The sequence below is a fragment of the Balaenoptera acutorostrata genome, chromosome 17 (assembly GCF_949987535.1).
Source record: "Balaenoptera acutorostrata chromosome 17, mBalAcu1.1, whole genome shotgun sequence".
Taxonomy (NCBI): domain Eukaryota; kingdom Metazoa; phylum Chordata; class Mammalia; order Artiodactyla; family Balaenopteridae; genus Balaenoptera; species Balaenoptera acutorostrata.
In genome coordinates this window covers 83030062-83051505 of record NC_080080.1, presented here as the reverse complement: position 1 = coordinate 83051505, position 21444 = coordinate 83030062, and the positions used below count along the sequence as shown (strand labels likewise).

Below are 21444 nucleotides of genomic sequence, written 5' to 3'. Positions count from 1 at the left end.
GTATAGTATATCTCACTGAGTCTACCTTTATGTCCCTCAGATATGAGAAATTATGGTTTACAAAATTAATCTGTAATTGTAATAATTTAGCCTGAGGCCTTTCCTCCCAAGTTTCTTGTATTTGAGGAGTGTTATTTAATTATTCCACAGTTGACAGGGACATGGAGCCCGCGTACTGACTTGAGGTATTTGAGGGGATGTCTTCAACATATCTTTCTGCCTTTTTAAAAAAACTTTTCATTTGGAGATAATTGTAGATTCACATTAAACTAATGCCATTCTAAGAAATAACACAGTGGCTTCTTGTGCCCCTCACCTCGTTCCACCAAGGATGACGTTTTTCCTATCTCTAGTACGCTGGCACAACCAGGAATTGATCCAGGTACAATTCACCAACCTTATTCAGGCTTTACCCGCTTATATGCACTCGTGTGTGTGTGTTTTGTTTATGTAATTTTATCACCTGGGTAGATTCATGTGCCTATTACCACAGTCAAGATACAGGACACTCATCATCAGGGTCCCTCGTGCTCCCTTTTAGCCACCTCTTCCCACCTAATGCCTTTCAACCATCAGTGTGTTCACCATTTCCATACTATTGTCATCTCAGAAATGTTCCATAAATGAAATAATATGGTATGTAACCTTTGGGGAATTGACTTTTTTCACTCAACACCATTCCCTTGAGATTTATCCAAGTTTGTGTGTATATCAGCAGTTAGTTCCTCTTGCTCTGTGATATGGATGTACCACACTTTGTGCACCTGTGGAGGGACATTTGGACCTTACAAATAAAGGTGCTGTGAACAAGATTTTGAGTGAACATAGGTGTTTAATTTTCTGGTATAAATGATCAAGGGTGCAGTTGCTGGGTGTTATAGTAAGTGCTTGTCTAGTTTTGTAAGACATTGCATATTAATATCAAATATTTCAGTGAGTATCTCTAACACATGTTTCTGGCTTTAAGAAAAAAAAATTTTTAACACCTTTAGTTTGTGGATTTCAACTCTTCTTTTCTTCCCTCATGGATAACTTACTTTTCTGGGCTGTTTTATAACTTACTTATACCATTTAATAATCAGTTTTGTTTACCTTGTTAGTACCTTCTAGTACATTTCAGTATAAAAGACATACATCTCAAGACATACACCTTGTTAGTACCTTCTAGTACATTTCAGTATAAAAGACATACATCTCAAGGTTCTTCAAACTTGAGTAAATTTTTATGTGTGCCTGTTTTCTTGGTTTTTGTTGTAGTTGTTTTTTGATACACTCAGGAGAGATTGAGCTTTGCTGTTGAAAGAACAGAGAGAAGCATGTGTACTGCACATGAAGGCCAATATAGATGGGTGTGTTGGATGAAACACAGTGAAGAGAAGGCAGAGGGTAGACCACTCAGGGCTTGGAGGCCACTATTGGATTTTATTCCAATGTGATGCCTTGTAAATATGCAATTTAAAATATGGCTGTGGAATAGAGAATTGTGATTATAGGAACAAGAGAAAAATATTTCCTAGATTTCTTTTCAGGAACCATTTTATTTCTCTTCTTCCTATTTGAGGGGAAACAGTTTTCCAACACTAGTTTGCCATTTACCTGGATGGCAATGGCCAGTTTCTATTAAGTGATATTCAGAGTATTTCACATGTTTATCATCTCATTTAATCCTCACAGCAGACCTTCCAGTTAGGTTCTCTGATCCTATTTTAGAGACAGAGAGAATCTGGACAGGCAGGGTCCTGTGTCCTGGCTAGCAGGTGGCAGAGTCAGATTTATATCAAACAGTCTCCCTTGGTGGCCCGTGATCGTGGCCCATCTTGTTCTGGGTAGATTGCTGGGAAGGCAGATCCAGGCACTGAGGACATGAGCCCGTGTTGTGCCCGACTTCTGTAGATGTGAGTGTAATGATTCCTTTGTCTGACCTCTGTTTAGTAACAGTGCAACAAATATTTTCACAATATGTTTGATATCTATGTTTTTAAGACTAATAATAGTTACAGATATTCTTGGATAAAAAAAAACAGTGAACTTCTTATACTGTTCAGGAAGATTGTAAAGAGAAAAAAAAGAAGAAAGAAGAAGTGAAACAAAAAAAATGATGGGTTTGAGATAAATTATTTTTCACAAGATTTTTGTTCGTAGAAGTTCCCTCTAAACTTCAGAAAGAAGAAGGGGGTGGATAAGAAAGGAGGGAAATCAGTGAAGTGCAGTAGCATTTACTGTCATCCAAAGCAGAATTCTCTCTGGATTTCCTTGTTCTTCACCTTGCTGCCATTGAACATGTTGACAGTGCTCACTGAGTGCGTGTGTGTGAGCTCTGGTCTGCGAGGACAGATGTGCTTTAGGTTTCTGTGCACGTGTATGTGTTCCAAAAGCAATAAGTGTGTCACCTCGAATTTAGATTGGTGGTATCAGAGCAAAGCGTGAACCTAGTTATTCACATTGGCATTAGCATTTAATAGATTTTGGATTAAAAGGATTTTAATTTTTTTTTTTACCATTTTGCCACTGAGTCGTGGTCAGCTGAAACTTTGTAAAGTGTAGGCCACAAAATACTGTAAATACCTCTGTCCGTGCCTTTTGCCAGCATTGCTCACCAGCATCCTGATACAGCCACATGGGAAATCTTGCGTCCGCATGCACTGCTAACCAGCCCTTGGGTGTCCCATATAGTTGGCAAACAGCCCCTGTGGGCTCACCTAGATGAAATACTGAGTTTCCTTAAAATATCAGTAAATTCACACAAGGCTGCCTATCTGCCAGAGAATAATTATTTCCTTATTTTTCCCACCGTGATTTTTTCAAAATTACATTCACTACCTTATTGTTTTCCAGTGCCACAGTTTATTACACACTCCACTGCCAAAGCTTTTGTTGTTGTTTTGTGGGGTGTTTGCTTTTTATTTGTTGCTGTTTTCTCCTCCAGAGAACGATCTCTAAATTCAGGGGAGGGGAGAATTTGCTGTTTATAATTTCTCCTTGGCTTTCTGGATGCCAGACTTGAAAGTTTTTCAGAGATGATGCAAGTAGGTGAGACACTGGAGTTTTAGACTGATGTAGATAATACAAGTGATGGCTCCCACTGAATGCGCCTCCTGTCAGGCCCTGAGTGAGGAGTGCACACAGCTCTCACAGCAATCCTGCGGAGCTGCACTATGCCTTCCAAATCCTAAAAGTATCCAAACATTTTATGGTCTAGTCCCTAGAGTCAGAGATTATTTGTTAAGTGAAGAAGGCTGATTTGGAGGCAGGAGACAGGGCCTCACTCTTTAAATGTTAAGTTTTTCACTGCCTATTCTTGATAAACAAAAGGCTTTTTTTTGGGGGGGGGGTGTTTAAGGTCACTTCAATTAGCTAATTAAAAAACACTGATTCTGCTTTAAGTTGTATTGTAGAAGGTAAGCAACCAAGCAGTTTCAGTGTCTTTTTCTGTGAAATTGTCATGTACGTCACTTGTGCAGAGGGACATTTTTTATGTGCCCATATTTCTGTGCTAATTTTAGTTATATGAAATAAATGTTATTCTCCCTCACTGCTAATTTTCTGGTGCTCAGAATCTGGTGGTGGAGATGGGATGGTGGCAAGAGAGAGGCACAGGCAAGGAACTGGACAGTTCGTCCTTCGTTTATTCCTTCCACAGGTGTTTATTGAGAGTCTGCTGTGTCCCAGACAATGTACACCATGCCACTACACTCATGGAACTTGCATTGTGTTGAGTGAGATAGATGGTAAGCAAAGGAAAAATATAGGTACAGCTTGGCACAGTGCAGGATCTGTGAGGCATTGTGGAGGGGCGCTCTGCTGGACAGGCCGCGGAGGAGAGCTTCACATTTACAGTGGATGCCTCCAGTCTCTGTCTAGTTTCCAGGGCAGACTATCAAAGAAATGTGGCTAAAGAGTTATGGAACAGTGGTTTTGTTACTTATTAATTTTTGCAAGAAAAATTATAATTTAACTGAGATTTTGAATAGCCCATATTTTTCTTGCTTCTATCTTTTTTCAGTTTTATCGAGATACAATTTTTTTCAGTTTTATTGAGAGTTTTTTTCAGTTTTATTGAGATATAATCACTATAAGTGCAAGGTGTAAAGCATAATGATTTGATATACATATATGTATCATCACAAGTTTAATTAATATCCATCGTCTCATATACATACAAAAGAAAAGAGAAAGAAAAAATAGACTTTTTTCCTTGTGATGAGAACTCTCAGGATCTATTAACAACCTCCGTACCTACCACACAGCAGCCTTAACTTAGTCACCGTGCTGTACAGCACATCCCTAGTACTTATTTATCTTAGAACTGGAAGTTTGTGCCTTTTGACCACCTTCCTCCAATTGCCCCTTCCCCCAACCCTGCCTCTAGTGACCGCAAATCTGATCTCTTTTTCTATCAGTTTGGTTTGTTGGTTTTTTTGTTTTTGTATGTGTGTTTTTTTAGATTAAAGTGAGATCTCATATAAGTGAGATCATACTGTATCTGTCTTTCTCTGACTCAGCGTAATGACTTCAGGGTCAATCCATATTGCTGGAAATGGCAGAACTTCCTTCTCTTTTATGCCTGAATAATAACATTCCAGTGTGTGTGTGTGTGTGTGTGTGTGTGATGTATACACACTAGGATATTTTATATATATGTAGTATATAAATACATATGTATATCTCTCTCACACTTTCTTTATCCATTCATCCATTGATAGACACTTTGGTTATTTCCATATCTTGGCTATTGTCAACAATGCTGCAATGAACATAGGGGTGCAGCTATCTCTTTGACATCGTGTTTTCATTTCTTTCTGATGTGTTCCCAGAACTGGAATTGCTGGATCATATGGTAGTTCTAGTTTTAATTTTTTGAGGATCCTCCATACTGTTTTCCACAGTGGCTGCACCAGTTTACATTCCCACCAACAGTGCACAAGGGTTCCTTTTTCTCCACGTCCTAACCAGCATTTATCTATCTTCTTGATGATAGCCGTTCTGACAGGTGTGGAGTGATAGCCCATTGTGGTTTTGATTTGCATTTCTGTAATGATTAATGATGTCAAGTATCTTTTCATGTACTTATAGACCTGAATAGCCCATATTTTAAATATTTTTCCACTTGAACAAAATCATTACAATTGAAAGGTTTTTTTTTTAAAGGTTATTATTGAAATTCAATAGGGAGCAGTCTATTTGGTATACATTTTATTCAAGCAGAGAAATATAAAAGTACAATTTAAAGCTTTGGAAAATCTAGGATGCAACAGATTTTTTATTTGAAGAACCTTTACCATGTGAATATTTGCTTTTCTTAAATTATTATTATTTTGTGTTGAAATATATCACAAAGAAGATAATATAGAAAACATAGATATATACCTTAACAAGTACTTGTAAAGCAAGTATCCCTGTAACCATCGCTACTCAGTAGAAATAGAGGTTTTCTGTTAATTTCAGGTTTTTTTGTTACTCACTAGAGAAATACAGTGTATTGGTGCCTCATCTCTTTGTTTTTTCATGACAGGTGGCCTTAATATTTTAACTTGTGTGTATTTGATTGTTTTACTTTGTCTCTTATTTCTTTCATTCAAACTTTTATTAAGCAGCAAATGTGGGTCCATCACTGACAGATCTGACTCTCATAATCTTATAATTAATTTTTTCTTGCTTCCTTATTTAAAATTAATATTAAAGATTTATTCTTTAGAAGGAAACAAAAGAGTATTTTACACTTGAAGATGTTTTAATAATGTCTATAAAATTTTACTTATTGAAGCACATTTTGGAAAATCAGACAAAAGAAACAAAGCCAAAGGGAATAAGGATTTACTCCGCCAAGCTTTAAAGGAGAGTAACTGCAGTGAGTGCTCCTGAAGAATGTTGTGTTTATACAGTTTCAAGAAAAATGAAAAGATGTCATTACTATTCCTTATTCTGATGATTATAATAAAATCGTCAGGATAGTGCTCCTGGGTACTTCTAATGCTTTTAGATTTTCTTCACATTATATAATAGTGTGGAAGTCTTAGTAAATACTATAAAATAAACTGTAGAAAACTGTTAACAAAGGTTATCATTGGAAAAGGTGTTGGGACAGGGTTTTAAAAAAATGTTCCTCTTATAAAAGAAGAAATTTGTTAAAATCAAATGTATTATTTTCACAATTAGAGAAGGGAGGAAAATGTGAAATGGTAGAGTTCCACCCTGACTTTTCCTCAAGAAGTAGTAAAATTTATACCTTTGTGTCAGGATGTGAAAAGTTCAATAACGAGGCTGATTTTTCCAGTGAGACAGTTTTCACACGGCAGAGTGTTTGTTGGCCCTTGCCCTCGAGCATGGTTAGCTGTGAGCACTCAGAGGCTTGGTTTCCGTCTCCAAGGCCACAGCGGGTTCCCTAAGCATTGCTCCTGGAGCCCTTCTCTCCCTGCATGAACCTTACGTGGGCATTGCTGTGCCCCTGACACACAGGAAACTTCTAACCTCCAGAGTAGTGGCACCCGTGGAGTGGGGCTCACTCGGACTTGTTGGGAACTCGAAGCCAGAAATCTGGCCCCTGCCTCTTTCTCACTGCTTTTCAGGGGCTCCTCTGAGGCCACGGAGCCCCCTGAAATGGGGTCATGTTCCAGACTCCCCACTTGAGTGGTCAAGAGAGGAAGCAGGAACAGCAGGGCCAGCATTTTCTGTACAGTGACAGTAGTGGAGCAAGAAGAGCCAAGAATTTTGTGGAGATATGTGTGTGTCTCCTTATTAATTACCTAATTTCTTAATTTCTTTGATGCAGTATTTTCTCATAATTAAAGAGTGTCTTGGGTTAGGAAATGTTAGGCTGATTATTTCTACCAAAGCAAGTTAGTTGGTAAACTAAGATCCCTCAATTACTTGAAAAATAATTGTTAAAAAGACATATGATTTAGGCTAAGTCTTCTAATGTTGAGTGTTTAAAGCTAGGACGTGAAGCATGTGGTTAGTTTCTGTGGGGACATGGGATTTTTTTTTCTAACATTTTTATTGGAGTATAATTGCTTTACAATGGTGTGTTAGTTTCTGCTTTATAACAAAGTGAATCAGTTATACATATACATATATGCCATATCTCTTCCCTCTTGCGTCTCCCTCCCTCCCACCCTCCCTATCCCACCCTTCTAGGTGGTCACAAAGCACCGAGCTGATCTCCCTGTGCTATGCTCCTGCTTCCCACTAGCTATCTGTTTTACATTTGGTAGTGTATATAAGGGACATGGGATTTTTGACATAATATGACAAGTTTAAAAACAATGCATGTTTGTTTAGATTTATGAAATGAGAATGACATGAAGCGGGTTGTAGTTTTTTAGTTCAGAGTCTTAGAAAACTCATTTAAAATGTTTTCTTAAACTCCTTGATCTACCTTACTTAACCACCCTTTGCTTCAAGTGAAGGGACACTGCTTGTGACCTACTCAGTGTGGGTCAGCCCCAGGTTGCTGGAGAGGTTCCGTGCAGTTCCTTTTCTTTAACTTCCCCTTTCCTCTGGGTCAAGGGAGCTGCCTCTGGATTATCTCCAGCTCCCCTCTGACCAGTAAAACCAGAAAGCCAATTAGGGTCTACGCTTTATTTTCCCCCCTTTTTTTATATCCAGACCCACATTTCGGTACAGCAGTGGTATTTAATATTGTTCTTTGTAGTCATGGGCAGGAGGAATTCACATTAATACTCTTGAGTTATTTATGTCAGGAAACAAACTATGATACTAGTTTGCCCACTGTTAGAGATGTGATTTCATGTCCCAAATGACTATAATTTCCAGTGATCATTCTAAGTATAAGTTAACAGAAGAATAAAGAATTCATATGTGACTTTCATAATATCAAGTTATTTCATAATTATGTTAAAAATAATGATGGGACCTGAGGAACAGAGGAAGGGATACTAAAACCAAACTCAACTCTCCAGCTAACGTATCTGTCACCCCTTGGCTGCTTCTGCCACATCCATTTTTAATTCTTATGAGTTTTTCTGCCTAAAAATATATAAAATGAGGTTTGGTGATACAGCAGAATTAAATGATGCTTTCAGGTTCCCTCTAAATTTATTTAATCTGTGCTTTCTCCATTTCTTTCTACATGAAAAGAAAAATAGTAATTCTACAGATTGTTTTCTGATAGATCTGAGCTTTAAAAGAATCTTCATTTCTGTTTTCTGTTGTAAATGATCCAAAAATAAGACTGCACTGTTAGACCATTCTAAATGAATTATATAGTGGGTAAAACACGGTTCCCGTTGAATTCCACATGTGGTTCAATGAATAAAAATTCATTCATAGACTTAAATTGGGACCTCATTAATGGCGAAAATTATCTATATGTTCAAAATTCTGGTTTTGACCTTTAGAAGAGTGTTGATATTGGCAAAAGGCAGGCTTTGCTTTGGCTCGCTCAAGCAGTTGTCATTTTTATCCTCCAGCCTAGTTCAGTATCGCACTGGCCTTTGTCCATGCTGTGAAATCTCGTGTGTGTCATCTTAACCTTTTCACCAGCTAGTTTTCCACACTCCTTCAGCTCATTTTTACTTTCAAAGGGGTTATAATTTCCACTTGGGACGCTGGTGCCTGAAGGAGCCTGCTTGCAAGTGCAAGCCCAGACTTGACTTTGGTTGTCTGTGAGGGAAGATGGTGGGGGAGAGTGTGGGCAGACCGGGCGGCCGCTCCAGCGAGCCAGGAGGCGCGAGTCTTGCTGCAGGAAGGTGGTCTAAGGGTGGGTGGCTGCTTATCTTCCTGAAGAGGCTCTGTGCTAAAGTTTTTTGTTACAAAAGAGAAAACTTTCCAGCCTGCAAACAGAATAAATAAATCCTTGGATTATTAAAATGACTTATAAAGTATTGGAAACTGCATTTGTATTGTGATAGTGATTTTAAAGAGGCGTCACCTTCAGCGCACCCCTTCCATCCAGCGTGGCGCTGCTGCGTTTCCACCAGTGTGCAGAAGCGCTCGTTCCTAATCGCTGTCTTCACGCAGCCGGCACACAGCGGGCTGCCCTTTCTTCAAGGACAGTCTCCCTCGTGCTTTGCCTCCTCCCATGTTCATTTTCCTTCTTGGTTCTCTGTTGACTCTCCTACTTTGTGCTTAGCGTCAACAGGTGTTCCTCAGACTTCTGTCTTGGCCCTCTTCTCGTCCTGTGTCCCCTTCCTGGGTAATCTGGGGTCTCCATGCCACCTCCCCCACGACTGCTAGGCGGTCTGGTAAGTCTGTCCTGCGGCCTTTCCTGGCCCAGCCTCAGCACCGCCTGCACCTAAGCGTCCTGCAGACCCCGCGGACTCAGCGTGCCCCAGCACCTGCCTGCCCTGGCCCATGAACGGCACCGTCTTCAGTTGGGCTTTCTTGTACATTTTTTCAATCCGTCCAGTCCCTAGATGCTAGTGATTCTACCTTAGAACTGTCTCTCAAGTCAGTCTCTCCATTGATCCCATCAACCACTAGTTCAGGCCCCTGTTCCCTTGGGCCTGGATTACTGTGTCAGCCTCCATCTGGTCTCCCTGCCTCTGCCCTTTCCTCATTTTCAGACTGTCGGGGTCATCACCCTAAGAGGCAAATCTGATATCACTTGTCTGCTTTAAAAAATCTCCATTGACTGCCTCTTGTGTCGGAGTAAATACCCATCACCGCTAAAGTCCCTGGTGAGCGTTCTTGGTCAGGGTCCCAGCCTCCCTGACTGCTTGTCTCTCACAACCCGACCCCTCGCTGTGCCACCTTGCGCCCGTCACGCCCTACGTACCTCCTCCCTGCGTCGCCTGTGTCTGTCGTGACGTATGCTTGACCACGAGGCCTAGTATACTCTTCTTTGTTTGTAGTTATACTTCTGGCATCCTATTGTAATTATATAAAGTACAGGTAAGTCCTAACTCTGCCAAGTGCTACAAGGAAGTGTAGGGCTGACCTAGCAACCTGAGCCATGCCTGGTGACTCAGGATGTGTTTATGAAGTAAATAAATGGTGTCAGTGGTAAATTTTAAAATTCCACGTGACACCAGAGTGCAGAAATGGTCCCAGCTCTGCTGGAAGTGAAGGCCCATGCAGGTCACTTGATCTGTGCCTGTTTCTTTACTGAGAAAATTTGACTTTGTCAACCCTTAGGTGATTTCTACTTTGGGATTCTGTGTTGCTCTCTTACCTGGCCCTGTCCAGTGTTCCCGTGTAAAGTCATTCTCAGAGTGCTTCCCCCTCAGGGTCCCTGAGTGTTTCACTTGTGATTGCACTCTCTGGTCTCTCCCTGCACACCCTTTGAGAGATGATAACTTTTATGATATCATCTCATTTTAATCCTTAAGTTAATCTCTCTTCTTTTCCCTCTCCTCCCTGTTAGTGTTTGTTACAGTGTCCTTGGAAGGAGATAACACCCAAGACCAGAATACCTGCTTTTCTTTAGTAGTTGTGCATTCACTGTACTCCTACTGGGACGTGCACTGCTCTGCCTAATTGTAGATTTTGCCTATTTTGACCTAATTTAAATGGACTTAACTGATGAATTAGAAGTTCTTCACTAGAATACCCTTTATTAATAGTTCTTAGAGAGTGAGAGGGGGTTGAGGGTTGATAGTGGAGGAAGTATCAAGAATAACACGGCAGGACTCCCCTGGTGGTGCAGTGGTTAAGAATCCGCCTGCCAAGGCAGGGGTCACGGGTTCAAGCCCTGGTCCAGGAAGATCCCACATGCCACGAAACAACTAAGCCCGTGCGCCACAACTACTGAGCCTGCGCTCTAGAGCCCGTGCGCCACAACTACTGAGCCCACGTGCCAAAGCTGCTGAAGCCTGTGCGCCTAGAGCCCGTGCTCCACACCAAGAGAAGCCACCACAATGAGAAGCCCGCGCATCACAACGAAGAGTAGCCCCTGTTCACCTCAACTAGAGAAAGCCAGTGCGCAGCAACTAAGACTCAACACAGCCAAAATATAAATAAATAAATAGATAGATAGATAGACCCAACACAGCCAAAATATAAATAAATAGATAGATAGATAGATAGATAGATAGATAGATAAATAAGAATAACATGGCAGTAGGGACACCCTGGATTCTATCAGCACGTCAGTAAGTGTATCTTCAGTTCTTTTTGCTACAAGATTTACACTGTGTTGGCCTGGCGGTGGGTATGCTGTTCTCTACAGATGCACATGCAATTCTGCCCTTCTTCAGGATTGCTTAGAGGAGGGTGGGTATGAGTTCTAAATTCTAGAGGACTCTACTAACAATCCACAATTAGTAATTTGTTATTTTGTAATTGGGTTCCTAAAATTTTTCTCATCACGTTTATTTACTTTTCAGCTAATGTTAAATTTATAAAAATAGGGATATTTAACAGCCATATGACCATTTTAAGGTACTTTTGGGTTTTTGTTTTTGGCTGCGTTGGGTCCTCGTCGCTGCGTGTGGGCTTTCTTTAGTTGCGGCGAGCGGGGGCCACTCTTCATTGTGGTGCACATGCTTCTCATTGCGGTGGCTTCTTTTGTTGCAGAGCACGGGCTCTAGGCACGGAGGCGTCAGTACTTGCGGCACGTGGGCTCAGTAGTTGCAGTATGCAGGTTCTAGGGAACGTGGGCTTCAGTAGTTGTGGTTCTCAAGCTCTAGAGCGCAGGTTCAGTAGTTGTGGCACACGGGCTTAGTTGCTCCGTGGCATGTGGGATCTTCCCAGACCAGGGATTGAACTCGTGTCCCCTGCATTGGCAGGCAGATTCTTAACTACTGCGCCACCAGGGAAGTCCCATATGACCTTTTAAAAGTTGTTTTCAGTGTGATTTTTGGACACCATTTTAATCCTGTTTTCTCAGCCAAAAATATTACCTGCAGTACTATGAAATAAGTACTGGAAGTCTTTTTTTAAATATGGAAGTTTTTTAATAAAGAAGACCTTTCTTAGTCTGTACTCAGAGTGGAAGGGGTCAGTTTGCACACTAGGTGGTCCCATACACACCACACCTTGGGAAAAAATTTTTGTTTTCTTTCTCTGAATAGCACGGGGAACTTTTTATTTATTTATTTATTTATTTATTTATTTATTTATTTATGTGCATCTTTCTTGGGGTATAATTGCTTTACAATGGTGTGTTAGTTTCTGCTGTATAGCAAAGTGAATCAGCTATACATATACATATATCCCCACATCCCCTCCCTCTTGCGTCTCCCTCCCTCCCACCCTCCCTATCCCACCCCTCTAGGTGGTCATAAAGCACCGAGCTGATCTCCCTGTGCTATGCGGCTGCTTCCCACTAGCTAGCTATTTTACATTTACACCTTGGGAAATTTAACGTGTTATAAGCCCCTGTCTCAGCTTGGGCAGCCATAACAAAGTACCACAGACTGGGCGGCTTAAACAGCAGACATTATTGGTTACAGGTCTAGAGGCTGGATTTCTGAGATCAGGGTACCTGTATGATCTAGTTCTGGTGAGGGCTCTCTTTCTGGCTTGTCGGCAGCTGCCATCTGGCTGTGCGCTCATGCATAGAGAGTGAGAGAGGAAGAGAGAGAAATCCAGCTCTTTGGTTTCTCTTCTCATAGGGACACTAATTCTATGGAATCAGTGCCCCTGTCCTTATGACCTCATTTAACTTTAGTTTCTTCCTTAGAGGCCCCATCTCTAACTATAGGTACACTGGGGGGTTGGGGGGGGCTTCAGCATACGAATTTTGAGGGCCGAAAACATTCAGTCTATAACATTCTGCCCTTGGCCTTCCATAATTCATGTCCTCTCACATTCAAAATACATTCATTCTACCCCAACAGCCCCCAAAGTCTTACTCATTCCAGCATCAACTGTACAGTCCAAAGTTTCATCTAAATATCATCTAAATCAGATATGGGTGAGACTCGAGGTCTGATTCATCCTGAGGCAAAATTCCTCAACAACTGTGAGCCTGTGAAAGCCGACAAGTTATGTGCTTCCAAATACAATGCTGGGTCAGGTACAGGGTAGACAATCCCGTTCCAAAAAGAAGAAACAGGAAAGAAGAAAGGGGTGATATGTCCCAAGCAAGTCCAAAAACTACCAAGGGAAGTTCTAGTAGATTTTAAGGCTCAAAGATAATGCTCTTTGGTTCCGTGCTCTGGCCTCCAGGTCCACTGGAGGGCAGTGTCGCCCCAGCTCTCTTGGGCCTCACCCAAGGCTCTCTGCAGCGGCACCACCCCGAGGTAGGGAGGGGCGGCCTCGCCCGCCCAAACGCTAGAGGCAGCCCTACCCTTTGAAACCCAGGAGAACGGTATCAGCCCTGCCCCGGGCCTGTGGCGAGAGTGCCAGCCCTTATGATCTCTGGATTGCCTTTAGGGTCATCCTTCCCTTGTCTGAAGGACTATGCACATTAGCAGAATGGTTGGTTCTTTTGCCCTGTGGGAAGTCTAACAGCCTTCCTTCACTTCCTCTGGTCTGTGTCTCCTTCAGTTCAGACTGGCAGTGCTTCTGCTCCTATAATCACATAATCTCTTTATTGAGTGGTAGTTTAGCTACACCTTTGGCATCCTCTTCCAAACATGCTTTTTCATTTTTTTGCAATATGGACAGGCTGAGAATTTTACAAATCTTCCGTTTTGCAGAACAATTCCTTCTTCAGTCCATCTGTTTTCTCTTGCATTTTATTGTAAGAAGTCAGGAGGACTCAGGCCGTACCTTTAACATTTTGCTTAGAAATCTCTTATAACTATCTAATCTCACGACTCACATGTTTCATCATCCATACAACACTAAAAAAATTCAGCCAAGCTCTTTGCCATTTTATAATAAAAATTGCTGTCTTAGTTTGGGCTGCTGTAGTAAAAATACCATAGACTGGGTGACTTAAACAGCAGACATTTATTTCTAATAGTTCTGGAGGCTGGGAAGTCCAAATCCAAGGTACCAGTTGATTTGGTTCCTGGTGAGAGCCTCTTCCTAATTTGTAGACGGCTGCCTTCTGCTGTGTCCTCACATGCTAACAGAGAGATCCTCTCTCTTGTGTCTCTTCTTATAAGGGCACTAACCCCATTCATGAGGGCACCACCTTCTTGGCCTAATTATCTCCAAACGGCTCCACCTCCAAACACAGTCAAATTAGGGATTAGGGTCTCAATATATAGATTTGGGGGAGGACATAAACATTCAGTCCATAGCAATCACCTTTCCTCCAGTATCCAATAACTTGTTCCTCATTTCCGTTTGATACCTCACCAGAATCACCTTTAACATCCATATTTCTAGCAAGCACCCCCAGACTCCTCCAGCCTCTGCCCATTACCCAGTTACAAAGCTGCTTCCACATTCTCACGTATTTATTATGGCAGCATCCCACTTCATGGTACCAAAATCTGTCTTATTCGGCTTGGGCTGCCATAACAAATGGCCATAGATGTGGGGCTTAAACAACAGACATTTATTTTCTCACAGTTCTAGAGGCTGGAAGTTCAAGATTGAGGTGCCGCTGTGGTCAGTTTCTAGTGAGAACCCTCTTCCTGGCTTTTAGGCAGCAGCCATCTGGATGTGTGCTCACATGGCCTTTCCTCTGTGCTCAGCAGAGAGATATAGGGATCTCTTGGTGTCTCTTCTTCTAAGGATACTCGCTAATCCTGTCAGGTCAGGGCCCCACCCTGGTGACCTCATTCAGCCTTAATTACTTTCTTGGAGGCTCCATCTCCAAATACAGCCACACTGTGGGGTTAGGGGTTCAACATATGGATTTAGGGGGGACACAAACATTCGGTCCAGAGTACTCCCTCTTCTCTGGTTTTGTATGAACTTTGCTTAGGGATCTATTGCCTTCGTGGAGCCTTTGTACGCTTTTTCCTTACTTGGATTTCTTAAAAAATGGGACCTTCTGTTGCCCATTCACCCTCTACGGAACAATACAGGCTACCCCTGCAGAACAAGTCATGGTGGCAGGCCTGGTGATAGCACTGTGACATGGTGATCCCAGGTGGCTGGCGTGCTCTGCTAAGTGCTGCTTGTTCTCATTGCTGGGGACTGTGATGAACGTTACAGTCTCCTGGTTAGTGTTGTCTCGTCTTTTTTTTTTTTTTTTTTTTTTTTTTAAGAGTTGGGTTTCGGATTTCTGTTTCATGCTTAGAATTATTGTGGCTTTTGGCAGAGAATATTTTAAACTGGGTGAAAAGGCCAAAAAAAAAAATGTAGAATCAAGAAGTGAAAGCACAATTGTTTACAGTTCAGTAAGCAGTTGTGGTTAAGAAATGTGTCTGTTCATCATTGCCAGATGACTTAAAATTTTATGGGGGAGCATAAATTTTAAACAAAGAGTGCTTTTACAGGGTAAAGATGTAAATTTCTTCAGAATTTAGTTTTTAGGTATTATAATCTAGACCTCCTGCTTAGAGCTTTATGAATTTTATTGTGAAATTATCTGTGAAATGAATCTCATGGCAGCTTACAACATTTACTCAGAAACTAAAATTTTGATGTACCAAGCATTAATAATAATATAATAATGCAGTTAATTAGAGAGTCACTAATTGAATACTCACAGGTACATAATATTGCTGGGTGTTTGGGATCATTGGTAAAATTAAGCATAGTTGTAACCTTTCAAAAGAAAAGATAGTATAATTGTGTACAAATAAGTACAATTCAACTTTCAGTGCATAGTAATGAAAAAAAACCAGTGGTACAATACAGTGAATAGAAAAAACATCATTTGGATTTGATTTTGGACTGTATTGTTTATTTTTCTTTTTGGAGCATCACTTGAATTACAGTTTATTTTGCATCCTTTGGGTAAATATCAAAACCAGTTGAGGTGAGGGAGGTAGGTCAAAACCATCTTGGTTGGCAGTGAAATCAAGAACAGAAAAATAGTCCCCAAAATTCTTTACATCAGTTTGTATTATTCGAGTTCATTCAGCTCATATATATTTTGTTGGTATTTATCCAAGTACAGCACAGAGTTCATGATTTAATAGACCAAATTATTCATTTTATGTGTTAAAATCTTGGTACAGTCGTACAGTGATGACATAAAGGAGAGTGATAAACCCTGCTGAATGGAAAAGGGGAATTGTGGTTAGAGAATTCACCTGGGAGACGGTGATGAAATGCTTTCTTAAAGTATGGGTATAGAAACAATTTAAAGATACTTGAGTAGAGCTGTGGAATTTGAGGGTAGAGCAGTGAGAAGTAACTGGTAACAAAGGTGTTTCTAAACAGTGGACAGTTGTCTGGATTACTCAGTGGTTGGCGCCTGAAGGATTCAAGAACAGAGGTGGCTGTCGTTAAATTTACATGTACACAGGGCCACTCTGGAGGGCCTTGTGTTAGGGCAGAGTAGTCAGGTACCAGACTGCGGAGGTCAGTTAGGGCTAGGCTGTTGTAATAACTAAGAGGTATCTCAGCCTTAATAAATCCAACACTGATATCATGACACCACTGTTATCCCCTGTCCCTCGCCCCTAACACACACACACACACACACATGCGCGCACACACACACACACACACACACAGAAACCTGCTCCTCTGTCTGCACACGAAGCAGGTGAACTTTAAACTCCCCTGATCTCCATCCCTGACCCTTGCTATGCTGTCTTGCCCTCCTACCCCAATCTGTGTGTTTGTATGTGTGTGTGTGTGTGTGTGTGTGTGTGTGTGTGTGTGTGTGTGTGTACATGATGGGTGAGGACTGAGGAAAAAAGTAATGGTGGGCACCTGTTGATGATTTGGCCTGAAGAAGAGAAAAAGTACCAGTTTCAGAGAATAGTTGGGCATATATTTTAAAGCAAGACACTTTATGGATTAGCCTGTTAGAATATCTATGAAGATAAAGAGAGGAATAATACAGGGAAGATCCCAAATTACTCTGTGGTCATCATTTGCATAATTAAGTGGAACAACTTAAAGTTAGTGCAACAATTATATTATGAAAAGTATTTCATGATAAAAAATTACAGATGTTTCTGTCTCTATAGGAGGATGATTTCAGTATTTCTCCCCCCGTACTAACTTGCTTCACCTGGTACTTTCTTTTATAGTTTTTGTTAATTTCTTGTATAGTATTTTTTGTATAAGTATTCGTGAATGCTTTTCTCACAATATATATTAATTCATCAACATAACCCACTGAGGAGGATTGGAATTAACATGCATATAAATGGACCCTAGCCACCTGTATATTTCAAATAAGTCATTTAAGCCAGGAATCAAAAGTATATTTTGTTCTTATATTACTTGCTCGATTCTTTTGTGGCCTCTTGCTCATTTAAAATCAAAGACTTATTTTTTAGAGTAGTTTGCTGATAAAATAAATCACCCACTCATTCATGCATTCATTCATCAAATGTTAGCCTTTAAGTTCACTATTTGCCATTTTGACTACAGAGTGTTTCATCTGCTCGGCATATGTATGGATAGAAATTACTAGATCCTGTGGTGTATTTCCTCTGTGAATCGTCTGTTCCTGTGTCTTAACCACTTTGGTGCTGTGTTGATATCTGTGCTTTCCATTTGGTCTTCAGGGCACTTCTTCCTCAGCATTTGGTTTCTGTCAAATTATACTCTTCCTTTTCAGTGTTGAAATCCTGACTGTGCCCAACCAGCGATAAGCCTCACTTGAGTCCATTTCTCAACCTGGTGTGCTTTTTCTTTCTTTCTTTTTTTTTTTTTTTTTAACATTTAAACAAGTCCAATGTTTTAGCATAATAAAATAGAGAAAAAAAGCATCCTCAGTTTCCTGTCTTTAACTGCCATTTACCCTCGAGACACTGCAAGTATAGGACTTGTGAGAATACTCAGTTGTGAGCATAAAATCTGCCAGTAATCCTCTCTAACCTTAAGAAAGTCATATGAGCAACTAACTTGTTCAGTTTTCTTATTTGTTAAAAAGGGAGATTAATATCTTCCTTACCTATTTCATAGGGTTATTGTGGATCAAGTACCGTAATAGATTTGAAAATGCCTTGAAAAGTTGATATTGTGACAGTGACTGATGACAGTGGCAGCCATTATTTTGTATGGGTGACAGACCAGGCCCTGCACTGTAGGCTTTCTGTGCTCTCTCTCTCAGTGTTTGCAGTGTTCTTGACTATAGCTGATACTATCTCCGTTTAAAAAGGAGGATACTTGTAAGTGTAGATAAGGTATTTGAGGATTTCAGAGGGAAGGAATAGTTGCCTCTGGCTGAGATTCAGGAGACACTTCCTTGACAACATGAAACTTTGACTGAGTCTCACAGCATTTATGGAAAATGTTGCCCCACTGTCACAGAATGGCCTTTTATGTTTCATCCATCTAACTGCAAAACAGTCTTCTTCGTTTGTAAAACCAGTATCTCTTGTGCTCAGATTGAAAGCTTGCACTGAATGCATAACTTGTCTTGGGTTGTCCCAGGCTCTTTCTCCCTCAGAGGAAGAGGAGGAGATGACGCTGCTTACTTTCTGCAGGGAAGGCAGACCACTGGCTTCTCCTCAGGCCTGTGTGGGAGCACGTCCTGTGGGAGGGACTTCACGGTGCTTGGTGGAGAAGTGCTGTTCGCAGCCCTGTGTGCAGCCAAGGTAGCACTCCCAAACCTGTTTAGTCACCAAGCATGCTGTGTTGATGGTCAAATCAGGGTTCATAGTTACTAGATATTGTCAGGCGTTCTCATAAAAATCTTCAAAGAAACTGCAGTCAGTAGCAGTGTGACTCATCATAGATATATAGGTATTTCTGCTGCAATACTATTTATGTGTTTCTGTAGTGTCTTGCCTTTTGTAAGATCTGTCAGGGTCTGTGTGGACTGTAGGGTTGGGGGCAGACCACTGAAAACCTACATCGCTTTGTCATCAGCCGCACATGACAGTGATTGGTTACCCGAAGGGAGAACGGTGCTGCCCGGGCACCACTGGCCGCTTGAACTCCAGCAGGACGGTGGGTGCTGGAGAGCACGGGCCATGGGGCTCTGGACAGCGGCTGCTGCCGGTGGCAGAGGATAGTGTTGGGGGTAACCCCTGAGTACAGGTAAAAGTTTTAAAAATTCCTAAAATATGTCCAGAAATTTGCCTGTGGCTAGTGCAGTCCCTAACACTAGGGCTTTTCCTTTTGCTGCCAGTGAACTTAACTCCGCCCACTGCATTGCTGCCCTGCCCAGGAAAAACGGTGTGTTCACTGCAGTGACCCCCACATATCCTGACTTCTTTTCCTGTTCACCAGCTGAGGGTGAGCTACTTTTTATTAAAAAGTCACCTGTCGTGGCAGAGCAGACTCAGTCTTCGCTTCCTAGGCAGTGCCGTTCTTTAAAGTGTGTTTTTACTCCCCGTAGTGACCAGCGCAGCTTAGCCAGCACAGCTTAGGATGTGCTTGGTCACATCCTTCCCCCTTCTGTTTCCTTCTTACCTTAAGAAACAGTCTCACGATAGACACATACTTAGAAATCATAGTTCCAGATAGTGCTCTGGGGAGATGCCATGACCTTGCTTCATACATGAACACTTGCTGGTGGCACTCAGAGAGAGGAGGGCATGGAAAACTTGGGGTCCAGGGGAAAATGAGTAGAGAAAAGTGAAAGGGAGAAAGAAATGGAAACGAAATTAAACTATATAACTAAGGTGCTGGTACTGTTTAAATGTTAATTTTTATACTCACTGTTAACCAGTTAGCTAAAGTGGTAATGAAAGTCATATTGGTGTCTGTTATTAGCAAGGCACTGTGCCTGACACTTAGGTTTTATCTCATTTAATTCATTTATTTTTTTAACTAAAAAGCAGAGAGTAATTTTAAAAAGGTGTATTTACTACCTAGAATTAATAACACATATTAATCTTTTGTCATTTTTGCTTCACATATTTTTATAACAAACAATACGGCAGATAAGTCTGAAATCCCCTGGGTTCCCTTGCTGTGTCACGCTCCTCTTTCTCGCGTGATTCAGCAGTTACAGCGAGTTTTCTGTGTGTCCTGCTAGTCCGTACTTATGTACTTGTATGACGTATGTATCTGTAACAATATTTTATTGGTCTTTGTGTTTAAGAAAAATAACATTATGGTTGTTAGGCTGTACATATCTGTTTACCCCTCTTGTATTTGAGGTCTCTTCAAGCTGATAGATACAGATCGGGTCCATTCATATAAGCTTCTGTAGAGTGTCTCTTCCATGAACCCACCACAGTTTACCCATTGGCTATGGACTCATGCTGGGTTTCCTCCTCTAACAAACAACACTGAAATGTGCAGTCTTGTCTAGATCTCCTGGTGCATGTGACAGAGTTCCTGGGTACATAGCTGGGATTTCCAGGTTATAGGCTATGCACACTCTCAACTTTATTTATCTTATTTAATTCTTAAAAATGTTAATCGTCTTATTTAATTCTTAAAAATGTTAATCGAGGCAGGTGGCTTGATCCCCAGTTTACACATGAGAAAAATGAGGTGTTGAAATGCTGTGTAACTTGGCCAACTTAATTAATAAGAGAGCCAGTGATTGAATCCAGATCGAATTCCACCCATTTAAATCTAGAGCCCTAACTCCCATCAGTCCACAGAAATCCTCAACTTGGAACGTCCACGATCGTGAGAATACTTGCAGCCGGCCAGTCATGCTGCGTCGTCTCAAAGTAGACAATCAAAGCAGGGCATGAGGTGGAGAGGACCCGGTCATACTCCTTTTGTTGTGATGTTTGAAAGGGTTCAGGTTTTGGAGTGAAAACATGCCTTGTGAAGTGATGGATCTGAGTTTTCCGTATGTGCAAGACTGTTTCTTTATGATAGAAAACTGTTTCTTATGTTGCTTAAAATGTATATATTAAATGCAGCATGCAGGTTATATTGATTAAAAAAAAAAGATGTTACCTTGAGCATGTTAGAGTCTGTATTTTACTTTGCAGAGTATCAATATATAGACCATTTTCTCCAGGTGAAGAAAGCTATCTGAAAGTGATTCTCTTTTTCATGATAATTTTATTCACACTTGGACCATATGTCTTTTAGACTTCATTTTTGCTTTTGTTCTTTTCTTCACCTTCTAGGTATAAAATCTGGTATATTAACTGTGAAAATTCTAGAGCTTCATGAGGAATGCACCATCCAAGTTGCAATGTGTGAGCAGTTATCGGGGCTGCAGGCTGACAGCTCTTCTCAGGGTGGGGCCCCTGGGACTGGCCTGAAGGTTCTCTTTGCCAAGGAGACTGCACGCTGCCTCAGGGGACTTCCACAAGACATCATCCGTATCTACCCTCCCTGGTGAGTGCAGAGAACCGATCCCCACAGTCACCAACTGTGAGTTTGTCTCAGAAGACATTTTTATCAGGAGCATTTTTGTCACTTTATTATACAGTAATGCCAGGGGATGGAGCCAGGATTCGACATAGATTTTATGTAACAGAAGCTCTGAACTGTCTCTGATGGCTCGTTTGTACTTCTTGTAGCAAATTTTTGATAATTTGGCGGGGGTGGGGAGGTGGTGAGGGAGAAACAAGCACATCAGGATTCCTGCTGAAGTGGTGTGTTATGAAATCTGGCTGTTTTTGTTTTTATCTTTCTTAGAAA

At 41.2% G+C, this 21444-nt stretch overlaps 1 protein-coding gene across 2 annotated transcripts in view; it reads left to right on the top strand.

Moving 5' to 3' along the window:
* The window catches only part of SPIDR (scaffold protein involved in DNA repair), a 358082-nt gene that overhangs the window by 141398 nt on the left and 195240 nt on the right, over positions 1-21444 (top strand). For both annotated transcript variants that reach the window (XM_057532500.1, XM_057532499.1), the window contains one exon: positions 20925-21138. In XM_057532500.1, the coding sequence (XP_057388483.1) occupies positions 20925-21138 (214 nt within the window). The remainder of the gene's footprint in view (positions 1-20924; positions 21139-21444) is intronic.